The sequence below is a fragment of the Pseudonaja textilis genome, chromosome 6, assembly GCF_049901715.1.
Source record: "Pseudonaja textilis isolate UNSWEBS1 chromosome 6, rPseTex1.2, whole genome shotgun sequence".
Taxonomy (NCBI): domain Eukaryota; kingdom Metazoa; phylum Chordata; class Lepidosauria; order Squamata; family Elapidae; genus Pseudonaja; species Pseudonaja textilis.
In genome coordinates, this window is record NC_141995.1 from 52,355,285 (window position 1) to 52,378,928 (window position 23,644).

The 23,644-nt window shown below is 40.2% G+C and overlaps 1 protein-coding gene across 1 annotated transcript in view; it reads right to left on the reverse strand.

The window, feature by feature from the left end:
* PCDH7 (protocadherin 7) overlaps window positions 1–23,644 on the reverse strand; it is a 477,773-nt gene that overhangs the window by 203,072 nt on the left and 251,057 nt on the right. Inside the window, 1 exon segment of the mRNA XM_087936585.1 lies at window positions 20,829–21,045. Coding sequence (XP_087792711.1) covers window positions 20,829–21,045 — 217 coding nt within the window.

The window sequence follows — 23,644 nt, forward strand, 5'->3', positions numbered from 1 at the left end:
AAAAGGCATGTCTGAACAAGTCCAGAAATTCTCAGTGCCCCCAAAGCCAAATGCAGCTACAATCTCTAAGGGAGAAGCTAAAATAGGCATTGAACCAACTCAAACAACATTATCCAAGACCTGCATGTAACTACTATAAAAAGTTCATCATTTATTAAATAAGGAATATGCAGAGAATTAAATTTGGCAACTCCTACAAGTGTGGCAGACTATCTGTAACAAAAATACTACACAAGGAATTAAGAAGAGGGGAGAAGAGAGGAAATAAAAAAAAGTCCAAATTTGATTTTTTTTAATAATATAAATGTGAACGCTTCTCTTATTGCTGTTTTAATTTCATGTACCACTTTTATTCTAATAGTTTTATATCTGTCTTGCAGTAATAGATTTTAATTAATTTTGTACCTGGCAAATGCACAATAACTTTCCAATATACTAATTCTGAACAGGGATTTGAAGGGAGACCTAGCATACCTTTTCAAAGTCATTTGATGATTGTTATTTTCTTCAGCATAAGGTATGAGCAAAGCTGAAGGGTATCATTTAGAACATAGAATATTAGAGTTGGAAGGGACCTTTGAGATCTTCTAGCCCAACCTCTGTTCAAGCAGAAGACCCTACACCATTTGAGAAAGGACAGGGTACTGCAACATTGCTCTGTCTCCCCTAGTTCTTCTTTTCACTAGACTAGCCACACCCAATTCCCACAACCGTTCTTCATATGTTTTTGTCTCCGGGTCCCTCATCATCTTTGTTTTTGTTCTCTACACTTTTTTCCAAAGTTTGTTTTTGGAAAACAAACTTGTTTTTATAATGTGGTGACCAAAACTGGATCCAAATTCCAGGTGTGGTCTTACTACCAAGTCTCCGGAAACTGGTACTTGTGCAAAGTAACTTTTCCCAAACCATAAGAGTATAAGAACCCACTCCACCCACTGTCTGGATCAGAAGTGGACTGAGTTTCTGTCTGGAGCTTTGAACGGGCCATCTTGATGACTGGAAAACATCAGCATTTCTGCGCGTATTCTCTCCTTGCCGATGTGGAAGCTGCAAAATAGCCCAACGAACAACTACCTGGAGAGCAGGCAGCAGATAGGTTCAGCAGGAACGAAGAAGGAATGGGTGGCTTCTCCTTCTGTACTTATCCTGGTGAGTGTTAATGTACAAAAAAGATGTTGAGATTCTAAAAAGATGGAGAGAAAATAAAGATGACAAGGAGGCTAAACTGTATGTTGAACCGTTTCAGGAACTGGATAGGTCTTCTTTAACAAAGTTAAATATTGGGGTGGCATGATAGTCTTCCAATATTTGAGGAGTTGTCACAGAGAAGAGGAGGTCAACTTAGTCTTCAAAGCACCTGAAGGCAGGACAAGAAGCAATGGGTGGAAATTAATCCAGGAGAGAAGCAACCTAGAACTAAGGAAAAATTTCCTGACAGTAAGAACAATTAATCAGTGGAACTAGAAATAGAAGTTGAAATTTTGAGTAGTTTGGAGAACTGGCAAATCCCACCTCTGACTGGCCCTGCCCCCATCTATTCTCCACCTCCTGAATCCCAGCTGATTGGCTGGGTCTTCTTTGGTTTCCCTGCACAGGAGAACGGAGCTGGAAAGCAGGTTAGTGAGGTGGGGAGGGAATGGGGATTTTGCAATAACCTTCCCAGAGGAGTGGGGATTTTACAGTATCCTTCCCCTGCTATGTCCACCAAGCCAAGCCCACAGAACTGGTAGTAAAAATGTTTGAATCTCATCACTGCCCTGTTCTGCTATGTTATGTAGAGCAGTATTTTTTCCTCTCTCTTTTCTAAAATGCAAAATACAGGAGATGTGCATGGGAGAAGGAGGAGTAGAAGAACAAGAAAAAAGGGGAAAATCAGTACCTGGGGTTTTTCCCCCCATTTTTCCACCCCCTTCTCGCCTACTCCCTGGCATCAGCCAGCTCCAATGGAGAACAAAAACAATGGCACCACTACTTAAGACTTCAGAGAAGAGAGATAACAGCAGGAGGAACACCGGGGAAGCAAAATGAAAAGAACCATTCAATCTGGCAGAACAGCTATCATGAAGGTTAGAAGCAGACATAAACCCCAAACAGTCTGAAGAGGTGGGGGAAATTGACTAGGTTGGGAAAACACTGGGAAAGAGCAAGCTGGATGAATAATGCTAACATTTCCAACCAGAGAGAGTAGAAAGGCAAGTTTAATGATCCCGAAGAAGAAACTTATTGAGAGGACTGTGGGAGGATGTTGTCAGCCAGCTTAGGAACACCCAAGAACTTCCTGATTTTTATTCATGCAGTCATATAAACCCTGCCTTGAATCTAATATATTTGTTTTAATGCACACCCCAGTGCAAAACTAAGGCTTGTACCACACTGTTTGTCATGCCCTTGGTACTGTCGGACTCTGGGGGAGAGGAGGAACAGCTGACAAGGAATGGAGGTGTGGCTCTGGAGGTTGTGGAGGAGGCAAAGGCTGGCTGAGCAGTCCGAGGAAGAACCAGGCCCGTCCCCTCTTCATCCTAGGACACACAAGGAGGAATGGAGAAGGAAACAACTTGGCTTTGGAAAGAGGAAGCAGCCATGATCCCCTTCATTGGTTGCAGCTGGGGAGAATAGTATATAAGAGAGACGGTTAAAACACAGCGTTGCTCGAAGCAAAGTGTGTGTTATTTTGGGCTGAAGTTATCTTGGCTGGCATCCTTTCAACAGACTGTGCCTTGTTATCTTCTTGAAGTTGGTAATTACGTATCCTGGTCCATTGTGGAAATTCCTTCATTGTAGTTTGCTTTAGTTTTTTATTTCATCTCTATCTACTCATTAAGTTCGGACTGTATTGCTTTCTTTTGAAGACTATTTTTGAATACGTTTTATCTCCAACTGAGAATTATTGAACAGTGGGGCCAAGTTGGAGGCATTAAAGGACATTTATTTACATTTTGGAATTTGTTATGTTTGTGTTACACTCTGGGTCATCACACAGTTTAACTTGAGCCTGAGAAGATAGCATAAAGCTTCTACTGAGCAATGCAATGTTAACATGACAGAACAACAGAGTTGGAAGGGACTTTGAAGGTCTTCTAGTCTAGCCCTCTGCTCAGGCAGGAAACCCTATACCATTTCAGACAAATAGCTGTCTAACTTCATCTTAAAAACCTCCAGCAATGAAGCAACCACAACTTCTGAAGGCAACACTTTCCACTGCTTTATTGTTCTCACTGTCAAGAAATTACTCCTTAGTTCTAGGTTGCTCCTATCCTTGATGAGTTTCCATCCATGGCTTCTTGTCCTGCCTTCTGAGACCTTTTTACAAGCAAAGCCAATGGGGAAGCCAGATTTGCTGTGAGTAACTTAACAACTGCAGCAATTCACTTAACAACTATATCAAGAAAAGTCGTAAAATGGGACAAAATTGACTTAACAAAATGTTTCACTTAGCAACAGAGATGTTGGGCTCAATTATAGCGATAAGTTGAGGTACCTTGTACCTTGAGTTCTTGAAGGAGAGGAGGGCGATGGGTGGGATTAATTAATAACCTATTTCCATATACCTTTGACATGGTTAAAGCAGGAAGAAGATGGCAACCAAGTGATGCTTCTTAAATGAGTCAGCACAGTTCAAATTCACTCACAGCCTGGGCTGGTGTGCACACACACAGACACACATACATATCGTTCATTGCAAAATGAAGGAAATGAGATATGATCCGAATTATCCGTTTCTTTAAAACGACAAGAGGTATTTCCAGTGATTCGTTCATTCATGCAAACCGGTGCTCAACAACGTTGCCACCATTAAATGGGGGACAAATCTGGTTTGTAAGTTCTAATCCTGAAATTGGCAAGCTTCCATCCAGGACATTTGATGGCATTAACAGAACCCAAATAGTGAGGTGGTCAATCCTACTTAGAAAAATCAGACTTGCCTTGGGTGATGAATAGTGAATGAGGCCACGAGAGCTAACTCTGGTCTTGTCTTCCCTTATTCTAACTAGTAGCGGTCTGTCATCATTCATTCATTCATTCATTCATTCAATATCTCCCTTGGCTTTTACACCCTCAAGAACTATGCAACATAGCAACATTGCACCAGATGAAAATCTCATGTAGGCAATATTTTAAACTCTTGACAGGCAAATCAGTATGGTCCTTCTCATGGGTAGCCCTTGATATAAGCCCTGTGTGGCATGGGTTGAGGTTACTTGAGAATCTGTCTCATCCCTCTTGGATTGGCCCACTCACCAATTTTTGGCAGAGGAGGCATGTTGCAGATCCCATCTGTCAAGGAATACCAGCTAGCGGGGTCCTGGAAAAGGGCATTCTCTACCATGGCTTCCATCCTTTGGAATATCTTGTTCCCTGAAGTGAGATTGGCTCCAACTCACCTGACTTGACTCTACCAGATGGCTTGAAGATCCAACGGGGTACCATCACATTGGAGATGGTTGATGAGTTAAGAGACAATCCCACCTCCACCCTGCACATTCTGTTCCCTCTTCACCATCTTTTAACTATAATTTTATTTCTATTTTGCTTTCCATTTTTATTGTTTTAAATAATATTCATGCCAGGGTAATGATTTAAGAGATGACCAGCTGGTCCGATGATGTAATGCTGGGAATGAGTCAGCAAGATTTTGGGGCTGATATCACTTTAAGAGCCTGTAATAAGAAGAGGCCCTGTTGGGCTTATCTCTCTCTCTCTCCATGTGTGCTTCCATGCTGTAATTGTTGATTGCTGTTTGTTTGAGGTGTGACTAAAGTACATGTATGTATATATGTATGTATGTAGATAAAACCACTATTTAAATATAAACCTCTGTTTACTATACTGAGTTGTCTCGCATAGTCACACTGTGCACACTCTGACAATTTATCTTTCAGGATCTTAATGCTTTAAAACTTCAAGCCACCCAAGAGTTGTTTAGATACAAGTTGGGCAGCAAATAAATTTAAATAAATAAACAAACAACTTTTGCATGGAGAAACTCCTCTGATTAAATTACCAAGGCAATTCAAGATTACAGTCAGGCTCTAGATTCACCATTGATTTACTTTGACTGCCTATTTGAACCACAACACCTATTCTAAAGTATCACTCACACCTACTTTTTCAGAGACCATTTCTAATATTGGATGCTGGTGGGAACAGCAAGTTGTCTGGAGCTGCTACATTTGCGAAGTACATAACACCATTCCTGAAATCCCTGCTCTAATAGAATTTGTGCCATAAAAGGTACATTCTTTCACCTAGAGAGAAGTTGCAACTGGTTTGGAGGACTACCACCTAAGAGGATAAGCTTCCACTAATAGAGATAATCTCTCATGTAATCTGCTGTTCAACTTACTAAGGATGTGGCAATTTGGAGGGAAGAAGGTATGTCCTTCCTTAGTAGAAACACTGCGATGATAGAGAAAATTATAGAAGATTTCACCACCACCTGAACTGCTGAGAACAAGCCCAGATCTGTTTTTATTGTTCCTTTAAAAATAAAAAAGAACATTTTATTCCAACGTATTGCATTAGCAATTTGTGCATATAAAATGTCATTTCCCTTCAACTGAAACAGGGACACAGCGCCGTTTTCTCACTGCTGTATGTGCTGACAGCAAGCAGAAGAGCCACTTTCGATAGTAAAACCAATTAACCTTGTGTAGTACACTCTAATATAAGATGGTTGGTGCTTTGGGAAAGATAAAAACGAGGGAAAAGAGCAATTGCAGATCCTTACACATTTGCCAGAGTAACTGTTTACAAAGCTATAAAAGGTGAGGATTCTTTATTTTCCCCTTCTGTTGAAGGTGATCGTCCTTTTTTTGTGATGTTTATAGCTTTCCAAAAACAAAAATGCATTCACATGAAAGGACAAATCCAGTGGTGGTATGCTACTGGTTTGGGCTGGTTTGGTAGAACTGGTAGTAAAAAGACAAAGCCTTCGATCAGCTGAGAGGAGGAAAAAAAAACAGCTGAAAGGATAAAAGACCTCATGGGAGGGTTTCTCCTAGCTTTTCACTTCTTCATCCTCTCAGCGGATTGGCTTGTTAGAGGTGCACATATTAGGGGTGTGTGTGCATGCGTGACCAATCACCAACCGAACTGGTAGCGGCTAAGGTAGGATCCCACTACTGGACAAATCACTTGTTTTTCTACCAATGGAAGAATAATCTCCATTCAAGTGTCATATCTTGCCTTCACATTGTTTTAGATAACATTAGTTTTGCTTGATCATCATCACCATCATCTTTTAATGACCCCAGAATCCCTTGCAGGGTGGAATCTGGGAAACTGAATGGAGCTAGGAGAGTGTTTAATGGCCGGATGCCCTTCCTGTTGCCAATGTGGAGTTCTGTTTGGCAGATATATTCTCATTGTGCCCAGAGAGAGAAATATCTGCCTCTACCTAGGATCGAACTCACAGCCTCCTGATGGTCAAGTGACAGCTGCACGTCTAAGCCATCATACCACTCTGTATTAGTTTTGCTTGATGATGTTACAATATAGGTAGGTCTTGACTTACTTAGCGACTGCTCAAAGTTACAACAGCACTTAAAAAAAAAAAAGAATTGTGCCCATGTTTTTCACCCAAACGACCATTGCAGCATCCCTGTACTAACATGATCACAATTCACACTATTGGAAATTGGTATGTATTTATGATTGTTGCAATGTCCCAGGGATTGTACGATCCCCATTTACAACCTTCTGACTAACCAAGTCAGTAGGGAAGCCAGGTTCACTTAACAACCACATTACTAACTTAGCAACTGAAATGATACAATTAACAACTGCAGCAAGAAATATCGTAAAATGCATCAAATCTGGTGATTTGATTTAATCTTTGTGAATGAGGGCAAATATTCATTATCTTCATGAATTCTTTGTCTGGACTTATGACACTATTAAGAGTTTACCTTGGAGTTAGTCATTGATCCTTCACAAAAAAAAAAAAAAACATTATAAGAAAACTAAGCATATTTATCTTTTGAAGGCAAGCCGTTCCACTGATTAATTGTTCTCCCTGTCAGGAAATTTCTCCTTAGTTTTAGGTTGCCTCTCTCCTTCATTAATTTCCATCCATTGCTTCTTGTTGTACCCTCAGGTGAACATCCATTCTTCATATATTCTGGCTTTCTGTGTCCTAATCCTCTCCATTGTTCTTTTCTGCACTCTTTACTTTAGGTCTTCTAATATTTTGAATTCTATCAAATGTCCATTCATCCCACTGTTATTATATAATTAGACCGAATATTGTTTAACCAGAAATCCAGGTTTTCTTTTATCAGTTGTTCACTGAACAATTAATCATTACCTTACTTTGACTATCTTGTTTTGATCATGATCAATTTTTGGCTGTAATTAGAGCAACTCTCATGTTGTCAAGGTGCTGAGCACAGACGTCCCATAATCTATATCTATATCTATCTTTATCTCTCTATCTCGCTATCTTTATCTCTATATCTGTCTGCCTGTCTGCCTCTTTCTCTCTCTCTCTCTCTCTTTTCTATCTCTATCTCTATCTCTATCCCTATCCCTATCTCTGTCTGTCTGTCTGTCTGTCTGTCTGTCTGTCTGTCTATCTATCTGTCTGTCTGTCTGTCTGTCTATCTATCTATCTATCTATCTATCTATCTATCTATCTATCTATCTATCTATCTTCAGTGTTTGGTTACTCTATCTCTATCTCTATCTATCTATCTATCTATCTATCTATCTATCTATCTATCTATCTATCTATCTATCTATCTATCTATCTATCTATCTTTGTCAGTTAGCATTGTTCTATGTGTTTATCATTTCAGATTTCCTTTCTGCAGAATGCATAATGATTTCATCAAGCAAATCTGCTCTAATTACAGCTCACTTGGAATTCATAAATAAACTTTCAAAGTTAAAAGCTAGAGATTCAATTTCTTCTGGCTTTTCCTCATACAAATTGCTCCTTCTTCTTTCTGAGAGGAAGGAATACCTAACCTCATTTCAAAAGAGATTCATTATCCTAACTGCTTCTAAATTGGAACAGGATCCTAATGTGTGAGGGGGATAAAAAAAAATCTGGCTCTGATAATTTTAAAAAAATATATTTTGAAAGATCCTTTGTTGTCCTTACAACCTCTAGTTTTTCTTTGCCTCTCAAGTTGCTCTTGAGAGACACTGAGAGAAAATAAAAATAAAACTCATTGGTATATCTGCATACCATATTGAGAACTGAATTGACACACACAAAAAAATGGTCAAATGGATGCTTGCATCAGCCAAGAATCATGCTTGGGAGGTAACTTTAATGTCTGGACACTTTCTAGAACACCAATGTGTGTTCTCTTTAACAATTCATTAAAGTCGAAACCACAGGCTTTGGCAGATGCCCAGCTCATAAAGGTCAGCTTTACATCACATTCACTCAGTCAGTTTAACTGTGACAAAGAACAATTTGTAAATGCTCATAAAATTAAATATGATGCACCCTTGAAAACAAAATCAAGGCCAACTGGCTTAAAGAATGTTAAGATGCTGGAGGAATGCAAATACTCATTCCAGGTGTCTCTAGAGATTCTCAGTCATCCAGATCATAGTTGTCCCAAAGGTGCTTTTTCAAGAGGCCATTAGACTTCCTTCCTTCCTTGCTTGCTTGTTTGTTTGTTTTTTGAAGACGTTTCACTTCTCACCCAACAAGCATCTTCAGTTCTGACTGGATGGCGAGGAATGGAAGGATTTATACTCCTTGCAGATAAACAGATAAACCTCCAGGTAGCCTCAATGGCTCTCAAAAAGAAATGCAAATGACCAGCTGTCTGCAAGGAGTATAAACATATTTTTTCTTCATTTTATGCTTTTTCTTGGTTTTACTATTGTGGCGAGCTTTTCACAGTTGGGTTCTAGGACAAGGGTGTCAAACTCAAGACCCATGGGCCTCATGCGGCCCACGAGGTGCTTAGATCTGGCCCACGAGGCCACCCTGGAAAGAGCAAAGGACTGGTCTGCGGTGCTTCTGGCAGTGAAAATGGAGCTTGGGAGGGCCACATGTGGCCTTCTCGGGCTTTGTTTTCACTGGCAGAGAGTTGCAAGACATTGAGCTGGCCACACCCATGTTGGCCATGCCCACCCCAGCCACACCCACTTCCCCACCCCGAGGTCCAACAAACCCTGATGCAGCCCTCAATGAAATCGAGTTTGACAACCCTGTCCTAGGACGTTTGGCCAAGACTTAATATTTATTAAATAAATAAATAATTTCCGTTCCTTCCAAGTGTTAAATTGGCTGCAAACTAATAATTTTTTTCAACAAAAGGAAACCAGATGCATTCTTACCCTGAATATATAAGAAGTGGGCATCTGGGATCATATTTTAATCAAGACATAATTAATGTAAACCCTGGGTCTCCGAACTAATCAAACGTCTTGATTTTCTTTCCCTTCAAATCAGAAGAAGCATCAGAGAAAACCCTTGTGAGTTTCCTTCCAGTGATTCTAAAAGATATTTACAATACATTTCAAACTTTGTGGGCCTAATCCTATCAAGAATAAGGAAAGAGAATGCTGAGAACATCTACAATCTAATGCAGGTTTCCAGACTCTTGGAATGAATGAATGAATGAATGATTCTAAAATCTAACATGGAGATTTTAAATCTCAAAGAATAGCTGGCTCATACAGTTTTATACACATGTTAAGGGACTTTAGAAGTGTGCAAAGTAGTGATTGAACTTTCTGGTATTGGAGTGTCTAAAGCTCAGAAGAAGATATTCTGAGATGTGATGAGCCATGAAAATATCAACATTATGTGGGAACCTCCGAGAAGCATTTAAACCTTAACTGACCCTTTAAAACCACCTGCTAGGTTTGGGGGAAATGTGAAGAAAGGATGTTTGTCTTGTAAGTGTGTGGTTTGAAATTTATGAAAAAGAAACTCCTGGCTCTCAATTTAAAAAAAAAAAACATTTCAAAGGTTAGGTCCCCTAAAACAACAAACAGTTGGCCTATTCTAGCAAAGGACATCATGTGCAGCCATTTATCTTATTGAGAAAATCAACTGCAATTGTTTCTTGCAATGTTGTTTATTCCTGCTTCAAGAGATAGCTTCAAGGTAGTTACTAAAAGCTTGGAAATTAATCTCCCCCCTCCTCCTCCTCCTCCTCCTCCTCTTCCTCTTCCTCCATCACCTCTATATAACAAAGAACTGATGTATATTGCCTTTTGAAAGAACTCCTATTTTTTAACAGAAGAATATGTGTTTTGCATTGCTCCCTTGTTCAGTTAATTCCTCCTATTTTATCATAGTCCCATATAATTAACAATAAGACAAATCTCTTAATCCATATGAATTCAAAGCTCCATGTTTAGTAGCAATACACCTGCTACTTCCGATTATCGGAATCTGACTGCTCATCAGCTTTGAAAATCACCTTTTTAAAGCAAGCAAAACCCAGATGACGATCAGTGAAACAGATTTTGTATGTTGTCCAGCCAAAATAATTATTAAAAAAAAACCCCAAACAACCTATAGAGTTATCTATCTTGGTTTTGCTGTTAAAATATCAGCAAAACAATGAGCATTTGTTATAACAAAGGAAAGCAAGATTGCCAGGGTTCAAAGCAACCACAAAGAATAAGGCCATCCGAATGCCAAGCTGTGTCTGAAGGGATCATAAATAAAATTGAACAAGGCGCCCTGTGACCAAGAACATTTCCAAAATAAATTAGGTTAATTATTAATAGCTTGCACGCACAACTATTGTGTTTGGTTAAGTTTGCATAACGTCTAAAAAGGGAGCTTTGTTCTTGTGAAGTCAATGTGGGTCAACAGTTATGAGGAAGGAGGCATGTTTAGAGTTCTGTATAGTAATTGCATTACTCACAATGAAGTTGTTAAATCTATTAACAGGCCTGTAAAAGTGTTTCTTGGCCCGCCAATATTAGAAGGAATCAGAGATTTAAAGACACAGTATTAGAGCCTCAGTGGCGCAATGGTTAGAGTGCTGTACTGCAGGCCACTTTGGCTGACTATCGGCTGTACGAATCCCACCAGGCTCAAGGTTGACTCAGCCTTCCATCTTTCCGAGGTGGGTCAAATGAGTACCCAGATTGTTGGGGGCCAAGAGGCTGATTCTGTAAAACCACTTAGAGAGGGCTGTAAAGCACTATAAAAAGTGGCATATAAATCTAAGTGTTATTAAGCTTCAAATTCTTAACGGCGTCTTAAATCATCTAGAACTCAAAGTAACATGTGCATGTGTCTGACTGTCCCTCTGTGTGTAGGTGCACACCTCTCAGTGTTGATTCCTGATCACTGCCTGGATAAATCCCTACAGTTTTCTTGGCAAGATTTTAGAAGTCGTTTGCCATAGCCTCCTTCCTAGGGTTGAGACAAAGTGACCGGTCTAAGGTCACCAAACTGGCGTTGCGTCTGGAACTCAAAATCCCTAGGATTCTAGTCTGATGGTTTAAGCACAACACCAAACGGCTTCTTCAATACAACAACTCTCTCTAAAAATAATTATTTTTCTATCTTGTTCACTAAGGTAGTATGATTATATGGAAGTGTATGTCATCCAGGCAGTGATGGTGTCAGTTTTGGAAGCCATATTTTACTCAGAAGCTCCCAAGATGCCATATCGTAGTGCCTGGGAATTTAGGAAGGGGGATTTCATGGAGAGGTGGAAAATTAGACATAAAAACATTGTTCTCATAAGTCAAGGACAAGTTACCTTGCACCTGGACAGGAGTGTCTGGAGGAATGTCTCCAGTTGGGACAATGGTTGATTGGACCATGTTATGTACTGGTGGGTGCAGGGGATGGGTTTGTGAATTTCAATTGGGAAGTGAAAACCTGAAACTCTTGGATTTGGGTTTTCCTAGATATGCAGGTATGACTCCTCTAATTTTAAGTATGACCTAAAATGGACAGCCAACATCAAAAACATCATTAAAAAAGCACAACAAAGAATGTTCTTTCTGCACCATCTGAGAAAACTCAAACTCTCCAAGGAGCTGCTGATCCACAGAGGAATGATTGAGTCTGTCACCTGCACCTCTATAACTGTCTGGTTTGGTTCTGCAACCCAATAAGACAGACACAGACTCCAGAGAGTAATTAGGACTGCAGAAAAAACAGTGGCTACCAACCTGCCTTCAATCAAGGACCTGTATACTGCATGAGTCAAAAAGAGGGCTGTGAAAATATTTACAGGCCCCTCACATCCTGGACATAAACTGTTTCAACTCCTTCCCTCAAAAGGATGCTATAGGGCACTGCACACCAGAACAACTAGGCACGACAGTTTTTTTTTTCCCAAACGCCATCACTCTGCTCAACAAATAATTCCCTCAACACTGTCCAACTATTTACAAAGTGTACAGTAATGTTACTGTTAATCTTCTCATCACTCCTTATCACCCATCCCCTCCTACTTGTGACTGTATGACTGTAACTTTGTTGCTTGTACACTGAGAGCATTTGCACCAAGACAAATTCTTTGTGTGTCCAACCACACTTGACCAATAAAGAATTCTATTCTATTCTATTCTATTCTATTCTATTCTATTCCATTCCATTCCATTCCATTCCATTCCATTCCATTTTCATTATTCTCTTCTCTTCTCTTCTCTTCTCTTCTCTTCTCTTCTCTTCTCTTCTCTTCTCTTCTCTTCTCTTCTCTTCTCTTCTCTTCTCTTCTCTTCCCTTCCCTTCCCTTCCCTTCCTTTCCCTTCCCTTCCCTTCTACTCTACTCTACTCTACTCTACTCATTATAGATATAGATATAAATATAGATTTATGTACACTGCAAGCTTATGCACCAAAGACAAATTCCTTGTGTGTCCAACCACACTTGGCCAATAAAGTATTCTATTCTATTCTATTCTATTCTATTCTATTCTATTCTATTCTATTCTATTCTATTCTATCCTATCCTATCCTATCCTATCCTATCCTATCCTATTCTAATAAAAGACTGGAAATAAATTCTACTGGATGTAGTAACTTCTATTTACCCAATAGGTAAATATGAGTGGTTAAAATTAGTTACTACATCCAGTAGAATAATAGTTAAAAAGCAGTACTGCAGGATACTTCTGCTGCCTGCCAGCTGCCTGCAATTTGGCAGTTTGAATTTCACCAGGCTCAATGCCTTCCATCCTTCCGTGGATCCAGATTGTTGGGGGCAAGAGGCTGACTCTATAAACCACTTAGAGAGGGCTGTAAAAGCACTGTAAAGTGGTATATAAGTCTAAGTGTTATTGCTAATGATGCATAAAACTTCAAAGCAATTATATGATATGGCAGTTAGCCACAGCAATAATAGTTAAGACTTCCATACTGCTTCACAGTGCTTTACAGCCCTCTCTAAGCGGTTTACAGAATCAGCATATTGCCCTTAAAATCAGGCTCCTCATTTTACCAACCTCGGAAGGATGGAAGGCTGAGATAACCTTGAGCAGCTCAAAATTGAACTGCTGGCAGTGGTTAGAATTTGCCTGCAATACTGCATTCTAACCACCGCGCCACCACAGATACTATTTTCTGCCATTTAAAGAATGCTTGTAACCATCAGATAATTTTAAAAGCAACTCCACCTCACACATCCCAACGGAACAAAAGCAGAAAAGGATTTTAGATATCAGTGTTCTTAACGTACAAGCAAAGTAGGGAATCCATACCAGAAGGTTCTTCAGTGTGGCTAAAAACTTAACAAATACACAGACCCTCTATGGAAAACTAGCCTGCTAGATTTTTTTTTTTTAAATGATGCAACTCTTTTGCTCTTCTATGTTGTTTTCTATTTGCAAGATTTGTTGCTAACAATGTGTGAAAACAGTCACTGCTGTTGTGAGTCATACAATTACAAAGCAGAACAGCCCTGGACAGCTTGAATTCGTGCAATAGAAGACTTATATATCTGAATGATTTATATATTTGATTATATATTTGAAAGATTTATATATTTGAACACATGCTTTGCTGCACCTGAAGATGCCCATTGAGGTTCATTATCAGCAGGAACATGGACCTAATGGCAGTTCCAACGTTGTTGTGGAACTACATTTGCTTTAAGAAGCAGTGCCAACAATGAATGATTTAAGCATTTTAAGCAACATCTGAAGCGCCATCAGATCTTTCATCCTCAAGACATTTTGCAAATTGGTTATGAATTGGTTGAATGGTGAAGTCACAACCAAATGTCCTTCAAAACAACTCCAGTGTCTCAGTGGCAAATGTAGGATCCTCTCCCCCCAAAAAACCAGAATATGCCAACAGAACAGCTGGGGAAAATCACATACCATTGTCTGTATGTAATCAAACTTCTGACTTCTCTTTTCCTTATTTTCATTCTCCCCTTATCATCTTTCCTTGAAAAGGCACGGGAGGGGATCTAGAAGCTTTCATTGATGGCCCGAGGAAATTGCTTTCTAAATTTTAAATTCAATGCGTTATCTCCATCAACTAATTATAATTGAGCCTTTTCATGCTGGACAAAATTAAAGAGTAAATATTTGAAGTTGTAACAATTAAGCATCAGATTGCTTCTCTAAGCACATGGGTTCACACTCATGTTTTCCTGCAAAAAATTTCAGTGTGACGGAGACCCTGCTAAAATTCCGATCGAAAGAGCTGCTTTTGATGCTCATGGTAATTTTTTTAATACAAAGATGATGCTAAGCAGATCATTCAGCATATAGATTTTCCTTAAAGTCAGGACAAAGGAGTTTAAAAACTGAAGTTAAACTGTGGGAGGAAGAGAGGGAATGAGTTACTCAGTCAAGTGTGTGTGTGTGTGTGTGTGTGTATGTGTGTGCATGTGTGTGTGTGTGTGTGTGTGTTGTTAGATAGATATAGATATAGGTGTGTGGGTGCATTGGTATATACATAGAGAAGGGGAAGGGAAGGGAAGGGAAGGGAAGGGAAGGGAAGAGAAGAGAAGAGAAGAGAAGAGAAGAGAAGAGAAGAGAAGAGAAGAGAAGAGAAGAGAAGAGAAGAGAAGAGAAGAGAAGGACTTTAGCTGCAGGATAGTATCATTCAGAATTACTGGAAGTAGATTTTTGAAGGAATTGTGATTTTGTCATACCAGTTTTTGATATTCCAAGCAGGGAATCAAATTATGCTACTTTAAGTGTATAATAATGAGGTTTTGGAGATGGATGGATATCAGAAGCTGTTGGAAAGGGAACAGTAAATTAGACTTGCAGCTTGAGCAAAATCACTCAATTTGTCATGGGCATGAAAATTCAATGAAAAATGTCATTTCTTTTTCTTTTTGATTTAATTGCATGATCAACTATGACCCAGAAAGTTACAAAAGATCTTGATTTTCTAAGGAGAAACTCCAGTTGGTGAGCTGTTGGCTATCTGTGTCAATGTATTAATTCCCTGTCTCTTGAGACATTTTCCAAAAGTTGAGACACTCTCCAAATGTTGGAGCATCTCCACTTTTCCCAACAGGCATTAAATGAACTATAATTAATTAAATCGGGTTCTTAATATCGTGAACTATAATAATAATAATAATAATGAATAGACTTAAGGCTGTGCTCAACATCTGCATGTCTTTATCAGTGATTGGTTTAACCCTTCAAAAAGATTATGTCTTTCTGCAGTTCCTTGTCACCAATATTTGCAAGCCTGCTACAATATATACTTGTATCTGTCAAGCGTATCCGTCAGGAGATTATGGTAGTTTGAATGAGTATAAACAGAGATGGTTTTCAGCCAGTTCCTAGAGGACCAGTAGGGAAAATTTTGACTGGTTCGGAGAACCTGTAGGGAAAATTTTGACCCACCCACCTGTCCGTGCTCTTACCTCTCAGCTCTCCTATCTTCTGTTTATTAGCTCAGCTGATTTGCGCGGCAGAATGCCGCGCCTCAGCTGAGCTAAGAAACAGCACAGTTCACCAGGGAAGCCATGCGCACATGCAATTCAGGTATTTGGCATGCACGCGCAGTAGGCGCGCCTACACAGCTCACCAGCCTTGATTCAGAGAGCGGAGTTTGACCACTGCTCATACATGCGCGAAGCAAACTCTGAACCAGTAGGAAAACTTTTTTGAAACACATCACTGAGTATAAAGATTTATTGCAAACTTAAACGTTCTACAAGAATCTGACCAACTAACAGTCAAGGGAAAAGAGCGGGAAATAAGAAAAGCATTCAAGGTGGGCTGGACTTAGATTTCCCATGGGCACCACGGGGACTCTTGACCTATGATACATTTGACTCCAACCTCTGGCTCAGCCTGCTATCTCCCATAGTATCTGCTATCTGTCTGTCTGTCTAATCTATCTATCTATCTATCTATCTATCTATCTATCTATCTATCTATCTATCCCAAAGGAAAAGACACTGCTCAAAAAAAAATAAAGGGAACACAAAAATAAGACATCCTATTCTTATTAAATACGTGAATGTGCTGACAACAAAATCACACAAAAAATATCAATGGAAATCAAATTTAGCAACCCATGGAGGTCTGGATTTGGAGTTACACTCAAAATTAAAGTGGAGAAAAACACTACAGGCTGATCCAACTTTGATGTAATGTCCTTAAAACAAGTCAAAATGAGGCTCAGTAGTGTGTGTGGCCTCCACGTGCCTGTATGACCTCCCTACAATGCCTGGGCATGCTCCTGATGAGGTGGTGGATGGTCTCCTGAGGGATCTCCTCCCACACTTGGACTAAAGCATCTCCCAACTCCTGGACAGTCTGTGGTACAATGTGGCGTTGGTGGATGGAGCGAGACATGATGTCCCAGATGTGATCAGTTGGATTCAGGTCTGGGGAACGGGCAGGCCAGTCTATAGCATCAATGCCTTTATCTTGCAGGAACTGCTGACACACTCCAGCCACATGAGGTCTAGCATTGTTGTGCATTAGGAGGAACCCAGGGCCAACCACACCAGTATATGGTCTCACAAGGGGTCTGAGGATCTCATCTCAGTACCTAATGGCAGTCAGGCTATCTCTGGTGAGGGCTGTGTGGCCCCCTAAAGAAATGCCACCCCACACCATTACTGACCCACTGCCAAACTGGTCATGCTGAAGGATGTTGCAGGCAGCAGAACATTCTCCATGGTGTCTCCAGACCCTGTCACGTCTGTCACATGTGCTCAGTGTGAACCTGCTTTTATCTGTGAAGAGCACAGGGTGCCAGGGGCGAATTTGCCAATTTTGGTGTTCTCTGGAAAATGCCAAATGTCCTGCATGGTGTTGGGCTGTAAGCACAACCCCCACCTGTGAACGTCGGGTCCTCATACCACCCTCATGGAGTCTGTTTCTGACCGTTTGAGCAGCCACATGCACATTTGTGGCCCGCTGGAGGTCATTTTGCAGGGCTCTGGCAGTGCTCCTCCCTCCCTCCTTGCACAAAGGTGGAGGTAGTGGTCCTGATGCTGGTTTGTTGCCCTCCTACGGCCTCCTCCACATCTCCTGATGTACTGGGCTGTCTTCTGGTAGCGCCTCCATGATCTGGACACTATGCTGACAGATACAGCAAACCTTCTTGCCACAGCTCACATTGATGTGCCATCCTGGATGAGCTGCACTACCTGAGCCACTTGTGTGGGTTGTAGACTCTCATGCTACCACTAGAGTGAAAGCACCACCATCATTCAAAAGTGACCAAACCATCAGCCAGAAAGCATGGGAACTGAGAAATGGTCTGTGGTCACCACCTGCAGAACCACTCCTTTATTGGGGATGTCTTGCTAACTGCCTCTGCTTTCCACCTGTTGTCTATTCCATTTGCACAACAGCATGTGAAATTGATTGTCAACCAATGTTGCTACTTAAGTGGACAGTTTGATTTCACAGAAGTATAATTGACTTGGAGTTACATTGTTTTGTTTAAGGGTTCCGTTTATTTTTTTGAGCAGTGTATATTACTACATCTATATATATAGGGAAACAAAAATTGCAGCAATCCATGTCAGTTTATTTTCAAGCTCCTTCTTAAAATTCAGAGAGCTATGGTGTGAATTATCAATGGTGTCACCTCTCTTATTTACCTGGAGATCTTGGCCCTTATTGGGATATCTGAAAATCCATACTGTACTATTTAATCCATACTGTACTACTATCCTCCCACTTAATTGGTTTCTAAGTCAATGTTGCTTTGTTGAAACTCTGAATTAAATTGGCCCACCAGTCACAAGACTTGGAGAGGCCAGAGGTGATTATTTCTTAGGGTCATATGGATCTACGGGTAGCTCACTTGTGCACAAAATGGATTGCAAACCACCATGGTTGCAATTAGATCTGCACTGATATAAGTCACTTGTTCATGTAAACGAGCACTGGAGGAAGAAACGAGAAAAGGCATCAAATCATGGCCTCCTTCTTTCAGCACTCTAGATCTCTGCAACCATCTAACCTATCTGGTTTAGATAAAGTGAGAAGATCTTGTATTTCTCAGACCTGACCTGGCTATTGTCAGCTAACCTTGGGATGATTTGAAGGGTCAACCAGTGATGCATCGCTAATGCAGAAGGCTTTGTGTTGTCATGTTGATGTCTGGCTGATGCTATAAATCACTGGTATGGATATCTTCTGTGCAACCTGAAAATGACCTGCTGTCCCCTTAGCCAGAGGAGAGTCCAATTAATCTCTCTTTTCTGGAGAAGAAACAGACTAGCACACTGGGCATCACACACATCAAATAATGTAATGGATTGTCTCAAATTTGCCCTTGACCTCAGTCTATCTATGGCCATGTGTCTTGTTTCTGCTTCTTAGTACCTGTTTGCCTGACCCCGTACACCCGTGGTGGGAATTCCCATGTCACCTTGTTACATGGTTAGATGACTACGCCACCTTGTTACACAGCTACGGCATTAATTCTACCCCATCTGCATTCCACACCAGCCTGTCGTAAATTGAAGCCAGATTGGAAGATAAGTGGGAGATTAATGCATTCTTGATTTACTAGTTTTCATTCCAATAGCATAACTCCCAATGTTAAGAAACATCTAAGGGAAGGATACATACAAATGCCAGCATGGCTGAGTCATAAACAGATCATAAAAGTTATAAACACTATAACTCTGAGGCATTAAATAGCATTACTGAAAAGATTTATTTAATCTTGAATCTAAGGTCGGATCTTTCAACTCTCCTACAAACCCCACATTACTAATTGAAGTAGAAGGTTTTTTCCTCTTTTCAAACTGGCATCCCAGCAACATTTTCTTCAACAACAAGCAATATAATAAAAGCTCATGAAAACAGGCAACATTTCTTATGTGCTTACTGAGGAAAGAGCAATGCTAGTAGCCATTTTTCATTCTCATATTAAAGAGTTTCTCTCCTACCCTCTCTCAATTGTTGTTATGATTTCATTGATGGGTCTATTTCAGATTGAATTAATCAATCCATTAACTATTGATAGAAACTTCTCCAAAGAAAAGCAAAACTAATACTGCAGCCCCAACAATCTTCTCATTTGTACGCTCATTTCATTTATTATAATTTCCCTACACTGTGAGTTTCAATAGCTTTTATTGCCACTATAGAAATAACATTCATTGTAATTTAATTCAGAAAATTTCAGATCAAGGCAAAAAAAAAGAAAGAAGAAGAATGGGGAGAACAAGGAAAAACTCGTATAGAAGTGGATTGTTAAAAATACACCAGAAAGTAAATGGCGAATTTAAAATTATGTTAGGCTGCATTTCATTTTAAGTACCAGATCCTTCCTCTACCCCATCCCAAAATGATGCAAGATTCCAACAAAAGCTTCTTTTGTTCTAGAAAAAAATAAAAAATAAAGCACAGGCAAAAACATTGCAATTTTGTTCCTGAGAGCAACAATCTCAGGTTTGAAATGAGATGTTCTGATTATGATTATATATATATATATTTTCACCCTTCTACAACAGCTGTAAAAGGAGAAAAGAAAACTGGACGTTTGTCATTCTTTTTTAAATAATTCAGCATTCATGGAATCTGGCATGATTAATACCGTTTTATGAAAAAGGGTATGAATGCTCTGGCCATTGTCACTGAGGTGTGCAATCTTTGTAATTGGTTGTCCCAAAGGCAGCTGAACAGGGAGCAAGCACATTAAGGCTTTATTCGGTAATTCTGGGTTCCATTAGAAACCCTTGAATCCATTTAGCTCAGCCCTTATCACATGCACCTCAGTCAGTTTGTGCAGATAACTGTATTTATGGATTGGGGAAGCACATACACAGTCTTTGCAAAGACAATAATTTTTGAAGGATGGTTATTTTCTTCTAGCTAATACTGGGCATCTTTAATGTAATGATGATTAAGAGAATTACAATAGCAAAAAAATGGTACGTGGCTATTTTTTTAAAAAAGAAAAGAAAACTTCTCTTCAGTTTTGTTTTGTTTTTAAAACAAGATTATATATTGATTTGTTTTTCTAGCTTTAGGAGATTGTGGAAGCAATGCTGTTTTAATTCTTTTAACTGGTTTTCCCACCCCCTTCCATTGTTTTGATGTTGTCAATTAAAATATGATCAGCTTAATGCAATCGTAAATGAAGCACACCCCAACCCAGTGAAAGTTGTGTGCAGATGTTTAGGTATGCATCACTAAAATATTAGTAGTAGTAGTGGTACTGGTTTAATTTAGATTCTAACTTTCTGTCCAGTAAGTCCAAACTGGAGTGGAAAGGGTTTAAAATCTAACCTTAGATCTGTCGATCCAGACATCAATGGGGCTTAGTAAAGGCTCCTCATTGGGAAGAAGCCATCATATCAATTGCATTTCTTGGTCAACAGTCCTTCCCCCTTTTCTTCCAACTGACCTCTTGCCAAGTCTACTGGACATGGGCTCCCTACTGCAAATTGGAGTGTTGTGAGTGTTGTGTTTGCCCCTACCATTTTCCATATGCTCTGCCTCACCAACACTGCCATCCGGCGTTGTCCTTTCGTAGTTGTCCTCTGGGAGTGGAAGGGCACCCAGCCTTGGGCCTGAAGAACTCTTACTGCTTGGTGTTTCAGATTCCTCCAGACCGCTGTCATAGCAACTCTGCAAAGACCCTTGATGTGGGTCTTGAGGCTGACTCACAACTGAAAACGTCACTCTACGGAATGGCTGCAAAAGAAAAGATTCTGGATGTCACTTGAAAAGTAAGGTCTTGGAGAATGCTACTCTTAATCATTTCTATTATTTATTTTGCTTATTTATTTATTTTTTAAAAAAATATATGCATCTTGTCAAACACAGTTGAGCCCCCACTGTAGAAACTCACAACAGCTATGAACTGTGATTAGTAGAATGTCAACAGTGTACTTATACCTCCATTGGATTATTTATTTAGCGTATGGCAAATGCATGGACTTAGAGTAGTTCAAATGTTAATGTCCAGCCCACCCAGTCATTCAAGGATAGGATGGTCTCGGTCAGTGGTTGCCAACCAGTGGGCTGGGGACCACTGGTGGTCCATGAGAAAATTTTGGTGGTCTGCAGAGAAATGTCACACACACCCCAAGCACCCTCCAAAGCAATTAATCCAGGCTGCGCAGGAACATAAGGCTGTGCTACCAATATGGCCCGCGGAAACACAAGGCTTGCATCGTTTGCATTAAGAACAACACGATGTAGTGAGGGGAAGGGAGAAAAGGCATGGGGGGGGGGGACTTTCCCCATTCACCTCATGCACCTGGCCTGACTACTGGGCTGCTTCTTTCCACTTCTTTCTTCTTCTGCTTTTGGCTGCACACAATGAAAGCAGCAAAAGTCCTTCTTTCTCTTTCCCAAACTCTGCCAGAAATGAATATTTGGGACCCTGTAAGGCCTCCTGCTCCAAGAGGCTGCACCAACGCAACAAATCTCACAAAAACTCATTGCTGGTGGAGTTTGGGGGAGAGAAAGAAAGACTTCTGCTGTTTCTGATGCTTTCTTTGCATGAAGCCAAAAGTCTTCCCCCCTCCTTCTCTCCTTCTCTCCCTCCCTCCCTCCCTCCCTCCTCCCCTCTCTCTCTCTCTGAGAATGGAGTTAGAGACGTTATCCTGCAATCCCAAATAAAGAATGATCAATTGGTAGGAAAACAGGGTGGGGAATTTTCCTGCAGACATTTTTTGGGATTTTCCCAGAGTCTCTAGTCCGCAGGATTTAAAATTATGATTTTGGTGGTCCCTGAGGTCCAAAAGGTTGGTGACCCCTGGTCTAGATTGAAAAAAAAAAAACAGACATTGGGCTGGTGTAAGCTCTGGATGGACGTTCAGACACAAGGTGATGGATATTTTTTGACAAAATTTTGTTGAATTTTGTCAAAATTCTTCCATCGGAATGTTGAGTTCGTTGCAGAGCAGTTTTGCAAATTTTTACAGATTTGCAGATTTGCAAAGGCTGTGTGTGTGTGTTGAAGGTTGGATATTAGATAGCTCATGAGCAACTGAATCCATCCATTTTTCTCAAAATGCCTGGGGACATTTAAAATAACTTTCAAGGAGCCTTCTTGGAAATGTTGAAAGGGCTGTGTTATAGACTGGAGATAGATGACACTCTTTAGAAGACAGCAAAGTCTACATTTTGGACAGAAAGGACTGCTGGTTTGAAAGAGGGGTTAAAGAGGCCATCAATGTCAAACTGAACTGCCTTCTTTCATCAGAGGGGGAGGGATACAACATCATATATCTACAGTCTACAACACATTCTTTTCAACAGTTCCAAGAAGGCTCCACAGCCATTTGCACCACTCAGGTGATCCTGAAGACACAGATAAACCTCCAGGTGGCCTTGACACCTGGGCTAAAAGAATGCAAATGACCAGCTGTCTGCAAGGAGTATAAATCCTTCCATTCCCCAGAGCTGAAGAAGCTTCTTGGATCAGAAGCAAAACATCTTCAAAGAAAAACCAGAAAGTTCAGTTGCCTCTTGAAAAAACACCTTTGGGACACTTTTAGGAAATTTCTCCTTAATTAATTGTTACGTTGTTGTTGGGTTTTTACTTGATGTTAGTTACCCAGTGTTATGATGATGAAATGGGTGGTCGTATAAAATGATTATCACGTTCTCATGGAAGACACATACAGAACTCAGTGGCACAACTTTAGAATAATAATGGGATTGAATTATTTGGGCCAATATAAAGATACTGTAGGCCTCAAGTCACAACCACAAAGGGGGACGGGAATTGTATTTGCTAAATTATATGCTCATTGAGTGAACCAGTTTGGTATTAAGTACATCACACTCAATTGTCAAGTGAATCCAATTTACCTCACTGGTATTGCTTGCTTAAAGCCAGCCCGGAAGTTTCTTTAGATTAGATTAGAATTCTTTATTGGCCAAGTGTGGTTGGACACACAAGGAATTTGCCTTGGTGAAAATGCTCTCAGTGTACATAAAAGGAAAGATACATTTGTTAAAAGTCAAGAATCCTAAGGTACGACACTTAATAATAGTCATAGGGTACAATAAGCAATCAAATCATACAAGGAAACAGTCAATATTAATCGTAAGGATACAAGCGACAAAGTTACAGTCATACAGTCACAAGTGGGAGAGGATGGGTGATAAGGAGTGATGAGAAGATTAACAGTAATAGTAGTGCAGACTTTGTAAATAGTTGGACAGTGTTGAGGGAATTATTTGTTTAGCAGAGTGATGGCATTTAGGAAAAAACTGTCCTTGTGTCTAGTTGTTCTGATGTGCATTGCTCTAGTGTTTTGAGGGAAGGAGTTGAAAC